The sequence below is a fragment of the Triticum aestivum genome, chromosome 2B (assembly GCF_018294505.1).
Source record: "Triticum aestivum cultivar Chinese Spring chromosome 2B, IWGSC CS RefSeq v2.1, whole genome shotgun sequence".
Taxonomy (NCBI): Eukaryota; Viridiplantae; Streptophyta; class Magnoliopsida; order Poales; family Poaceae; genus Triticum; species Triticum aestivum.
Window position 1 is genome coordinate 17,825,868 of NC_057798.1, and position 5,614 is coordinate 17,831,481.

The 5,614-nt window shown below is 43.7% G+C and overlaps 1 protein-coding gene across 1 annotated transcript; it reads left to right on the forward strand.

Moving 5' to 3' along the window:
• The first annotated feature begins 1,017 nt into the window (after positions 1-1,017).
• On the forward strand, positions 1,018-3,544 carry LOC123040007 (indole-2-monooxygenase-like). The gene is made up of 3 exons (XM_044462968.1): positions 1,018-1,590; positions 2,416-2,844; positions 2,921-3,544. The coding sequence occupies exons 1-3, from the start codon at positions 1,096-1,098 to the stop codon at positions 3,542-3,544; spliced, it is 1,548 nt and encodes a 515-aa protein (XP_044318903.1). The 5' UTR covers positions 1,018-1,095.
• Positions 3,545-5,614: the final 2,070 nt, after the last annotated feature.

Below are 5,614 nucleotides of genomic sequence, written 5' to 3' on the forward strand. Positions count from 1 at the left end.
AAAAAGAGAAGTTTGTATTCTTTGGTAAAAATGTATTGCCACTAGTGACTACTCCCTCAGTAATAATATAAAAACGTTTTTGACACTACACTATTGTCAAAAATGTTCTTATATTATGGGACAGAGGGAGTAGTAGAGAGTCGGGTGAGAGACGCGAGACGAATGAAGGAGGAGGAAGACAACAGGCTAGGTCAGGCTTGGTTTTGGTTCAGGCCTGGTGGCGTGGCTTCTAGTCCGCATGCGACTAGTAAGTTTTGTTAGGGCATCTCCAACGCCAACCCACAAAACGGACACCATATCAGTTTGTAGACGGGGACCAGTACGCTAGCAGCATATGTCTGGTTGAATTCCAAATTTTTTTAACGAAGTTGATGAAATTTGATGCAAACTCAAACCAACCGGACGGTATTCATTTAAATTAGGGAGAAGAAAAAGGGAAAGATTGTTTCGGGCAAAGTAGATGAAATAACCGAGAAAGGCCGGCCCATCTAAATGATGATTGTAGTGAACCACGACATTTGGCGATGCAGAGGCTCCGCTCACAACTGGCCCAGCCTACCGGGCGCCTACGGTTACCCACTCGACCCGACGGTTACTACTGGTGATAGATAGCGCGTAGTTTATAAGAACACATGGAGCTCCGCCAGTGTGCCCAAGTACTTAGTAGGCTTCTGTTCGGTGGTTGCAAAGGGTCGAGTGATCCTCAAAAATTGACTGACCCAAATAATTGCAAGTCGATTTTGATTTTCCTGCACTGAGAAAAAAAATGGACGTCCCCAATATTTTTTCAGGCAACTTGTCCCTATCCGGTCCGTTGTATTTTCCACCTCTTCTTTTTTGAGGGGTCATAGAAAGTTCATAAAACATGTAACCAAGACCCAAAGACTACCTTGTATGTTTTCAAGAGTGAAAGCTACGTTGTCGCCTAACTAAGTGCTCCAAGTTCAGTGCACCCCACAGCGGTTGTCGTTTCAAGTACTCTGCCTGGCTAGCTTATAAGCAACCGATCGAGCTTGTGATGATAAACTAAGCTGGTTCAGAAGAACAATTGCGCCGCAGAGCTCCAGAAAGTGCTGAGCTATACATTAACTTCCCATGGCAGATCTCGTCATGCTAGAGACGCCTCCGACGGCATGGTTTCTGTTCCTCTTCCCGCTCTTCCTCTTGTTTGTGCTTTATTATTGGTTCACTTGGAAGACAGGAAAAAGGCAACAGCGAGAAGGCAGACTCCCGCCATCACCACGGGCGCTGCCCATCATCGGCCACCTGCACCTCCTCGGATCGCTCCCACACGTCTCGCTCCGCAGCCTTGCCAGGAAGCATGGCCCCGACGTGATGCTCCTTCGTCTCGGCGATGTGCCGACGCTCGTCGTGTCGTCACCGTGTGCCGCAGAGGCAGTGCTGCGCACGCATGACCACGTCTTGGCGTCACGGCCGCACTCCGTGGTCACCGACATCCTCATGTATGGCTCGTCCGACGTAGCCTTTGCGCCATATGGCCAAGGCTGGCGGCAGGCAAGGAAGCTCCTCACCAACCACATGCTGAGCGTTAGGAAGGTCCAGTCTTTCCGCAGCACCGTCATGTTGGGGGTAACTTCCAATGATTCTCCAGTTTTCGCCACACCACATTTGACAGAATTGCTTTTAATATCTCGACGTGAAACACATTATGAAGACATAAAATTGAAAAATGCATAAACTTCTTCCTTTCGAAACAAAAATAATCTTACTATTTCAGAAGATGAAGAAAACTGTGGATTGTGGAAAATAAAAACTAGATGACTAGTTGACCAGAAAAATAAATAAAAAATGGGTCTGTCTATCCGCAAGGCAACGTAGTGCAGGTCCATCGGACGAAAATATATCGTCATATTTAACTAATATTTAATATAATTTGTAAAAAAAGCTGACCATAGATCATGTGGGTAAAATAATATAGGTTGTGCTTCATTAAGATATCTCGAAACCAACTCAGTCCAATTGGCTCACTGAGGTCCTAGCAATAGAGAGAGGAAAGGTCATGGCTTGAAAATCTGTCAGATATACATAGAGGAACGTGGATAACTGATGAATAAACAATCTAGAAACAATCTAGAAAAGGCAGGTAAGGGCTTAGACGGTCTCCGGTTAACTGATGAACAGACAACATCCACTAGTTAGGATATTCCACATTTCAAAAATAAAATAAAATTGGGAGCATGATATTTGGTTGTTAATATGTATGTTAAAATCAAATACGACGTCCCTTTTTATTCAATGATTTCCTACTGTCAAGCCTTGTTGGTCATTTTCTTAGCGTTTTCACAAATTTACCACGTCAGAAACAAAATAAAGAAAATTGACTTTCATTTGCCCTCTGCTAACAATCCCATAAATGTTAGCTACTCTCATAATTTAAGATTCATGCCATCATAGGTGAGCATGGTGATGGCGAAGATTAACGAGGCTGCCAGAGTCGGTGGTGTGGTGGATATGAGTGAGCTGCTCAAGACATTCACATATGACATGGCATACCGCATCGTGTCCGGTGAATTCTTCCTAAAAGAAGGACGGAGCAAGTTGTTCCAAGACCTCACCAATGATACCTCACTGCTGCTAGGAGGGTTCAAGGTGGAGGAATACTTCCCAACATTGTCTAGGGTAGGACTGCTTAAAAGGACAGTTCGTGCAAAGGCTGAGAGACTAAGGTATAGATGGGCCGATCTGCTGGACAAGGTGATCGATTATCATGAGAACAAGGACAAGTCAGTGTTAGATAACCAGGGTGGTAATTTCGTCGATATTCTCTTGTCTGTTCAGCTGGAGTATAGTCTCACAAGAGAACAGATTAAAGCTCTCCTAACCGTAAGTAAATATAATACCTTCCAAATGATTACAAATAAATAAGTATTATGGCATACTAATTAATTGATATCCACAGGATGTATTTTTCGCTTCAACTGACACGTCATCTAACACCCTCGAATTCACAATGGCTGAGCTCATGAGGAGGCCCCGCCTGATTGGGAAGCTACAAGACGAGGTAAGGAGTATTGTACCCCAGGGACAGGAAATTGTCAGTGAAGCCGACATGAACAATATGACATACCTAAGAGCAGTCATAAAGGAGTCACTCCGACTTCATCCTGTTGCACCTTTACTTGCTCCACACCTTGCCATGGCTGACTGCAGTATTGATGGGTACATGATTCCTGCTGGAACACATGTCTTCGTCAATGTATGGGCCATTGGTAGAGACTCTAGCTCTTGGGAGGACAGTGAAGAATTCATACCTGAAAGATTTATAGAGGAAGGCAGTGATGTGCATGTCAACTTCATAGGGAATAATTTTAAGCTCTTGCCGTTCGGGGCAGGACGCAGGATATGCCCTGGTATAAACTTCGGAATCACGACTGTTGAGCTTATGTTGGCAAACTTGATGTACCATTTCGACTGGGAACTGCCAATAGGGTTTAAGAGGAAAGACATTGATATGACAGAGGTGTTTGGACTAACTGTGCGCCTGAAGGAGAAATTACTGTTAGTTCCAAAATCACGCATGTAACCGGATAAAATCTTCTTAGGAAGTTTATGCTACCGGTATGTTGCTGCTACAAAATAAAGGTAAATTCTAGCCATCAAAGGAGTCAGGATTTTGATCCTAGGGGTGGGGAGGAAAATAATAACCACACAAGTATACCATGTATGTGATGTACTTTTCGTTTGAGCTTACTGTGGTTTTTTATTTATTAATGCCACAGTGTATTATTACGAGTTGGCATATCAACTGAAATGAGATCCTATATCCAGACTAGTTCCATCTGCTCATTTAGATTAACATTGAAAAGTATGGAGTCACTCTACTATTTTATTTTTATTCTTGAAATGTAACAAACTTAAAAAATAACGAAATAGACTTCCAAATCAATCTTTTGGTTTTTTTCCTTGTGTGGCTCTACGATAGTACTACAAGTCATGCTAAAGGTACCTAATTAGTAGTTTTTTCAAAACTACCTAACTGGTTGTTCGGACCGATTTAACTAGTATTTAAAATCTGAAACTATGAGCCTTCTCTCGTCGATTTCTTTTAGAGAAACCGCTAGCATAACATGGTCTTTACAAACTGAAACAGGAAAGTAGACAAAGTAAAAGCTGCCATCTCCAGCACATCACCAGCATCAGCCAAGCTAAAAGGCTAGTTCATCTATCCTAGCCCATAATACAGAAGCTGGAAAGTATTAGGAAATGCCCCAGCAACATAAGCACCACATGAAGGTGGGGCATCAGATTGTTTCACCCAAATTGGGTACATAATATTATCAGACAAGCATCATGATCTAGCAAATCATCCTGCAATTCTTCTCCTCGCCATCCAGCCCTTAGTTCTTGCAGAAGCATCTTGCACCGACTGTTTCAACATCTCCACACTAGCATCAATGCTTCTTTATTCTTGGATTATCCGCAACATACCCTTGTAGCTAATGTTATGACATATATTATATATTTCCTCTACAAGATCAGCAGGGATTTTTTTTATCAAAGCAAGCTCTGTTTCTAGTTTTCTAGATAGTTCAACAAAATGTTGGTCCTCCACAGAGCACGAGTATTTGCTGGGATCTAGGAAAATATTGTATCCGATCACCAAATAGAGCAGATGTGTCTTCGGGACATCTATCTAAGCCGAGAGCATAAGCAACAATCTGCTAAGTTAGTCTAGTCATATTATAACCAAACAAAGAGGTGATCCATTGTATATTTCTTGCAATAGAAGCGGCACTACTCATTACCAGCCCATCCTCTATGGACCAAGTTATATTTATCAGAATTTTACTCTTCAACATCACCCAAAGAAAGATCTTAATCTTCAGTCATATCTTTAATTTCAAAATGATCTTGTATTCACAAGTAACCCGACTTTGAGGTGCAAAACAAGTCTTTAACTTTGGAATCACCTTTTTTATTTAGTTACTACCTTTTCCCCAGGCAAGATAAAATTATCCGTAACATCTTTCAACTTATTCCACTGAGAAAAAGCCTCCCCTGTAGATTAATTCCCTCTGAAACTAGAGGAATCCAGGCCATCTTTCTGGGCTTCTTGCAATGTGATGTTCTTAGAGAAGGCTATATTGTAGAGCCTAAGGAACTATTAAACCGGGTCTACCTCAACACCAAACACCATCCCAAAAAAGTGTTTTTGCCCTATCACTAACAATCCTTTGAATACCCGGGGAGTCCCTGTCCACACCGCCCTCAGCCCTCCCCCTCCATCGCCTCCCACTACCACCGTCGTCGCTGAGGACGACGCGGGGCGAAGCCCCTGTGGTGAGGCGGCGGCAACGACGCAGTCCTCGGCCGGCGGTAACACGTTGGGGCAGCGGCGTCCATCTCCCTCCTCCAACGGCAATGCGCAGCGGGTTGGCGGCGGCCAGGAGATCTCCGGCGGTAGTTTGGCGGATGAGATTTTGGCTGCGATGAGGTCTGATCTGGGCCCGAGGGGTTTAGATCGAGACCCACTGCGGCTGCACCTCGTCTCGACAACGGCAAGAGGAGATCCCCCCTGGGTAATCTTCGCGGCACGAGGATCTTGGAGAACGTAGCAGAAATGCAAAATTTTCTACGCATCACCAAGATCAAT

Excerpts from the sequence above, each read along its gene's own strand:
- LOC123040007 (XM_044462968.1), top strand. The coding sequence starts at position 1,096 with ATGGCAGATCTCGTCATGCTAGAGACGCCTCCGACGGCATGGTTTCTG. Across the intron at positions 1,591-2,415 it reads GCAGCACCGTCATGTTGGGG|GTGAGCATGGTGATGGCGAA; the intron begins GTAACTTCCAAT and ends ATGCCATCATAG. Across the intron at positions 2,845-2,920 it reads AGATTAAAGCTCTCCTAACC|GATGTATTTTTCGCTTCAAC; the intron begins GTAAGTAAATAT and ends TGATATCCACAG.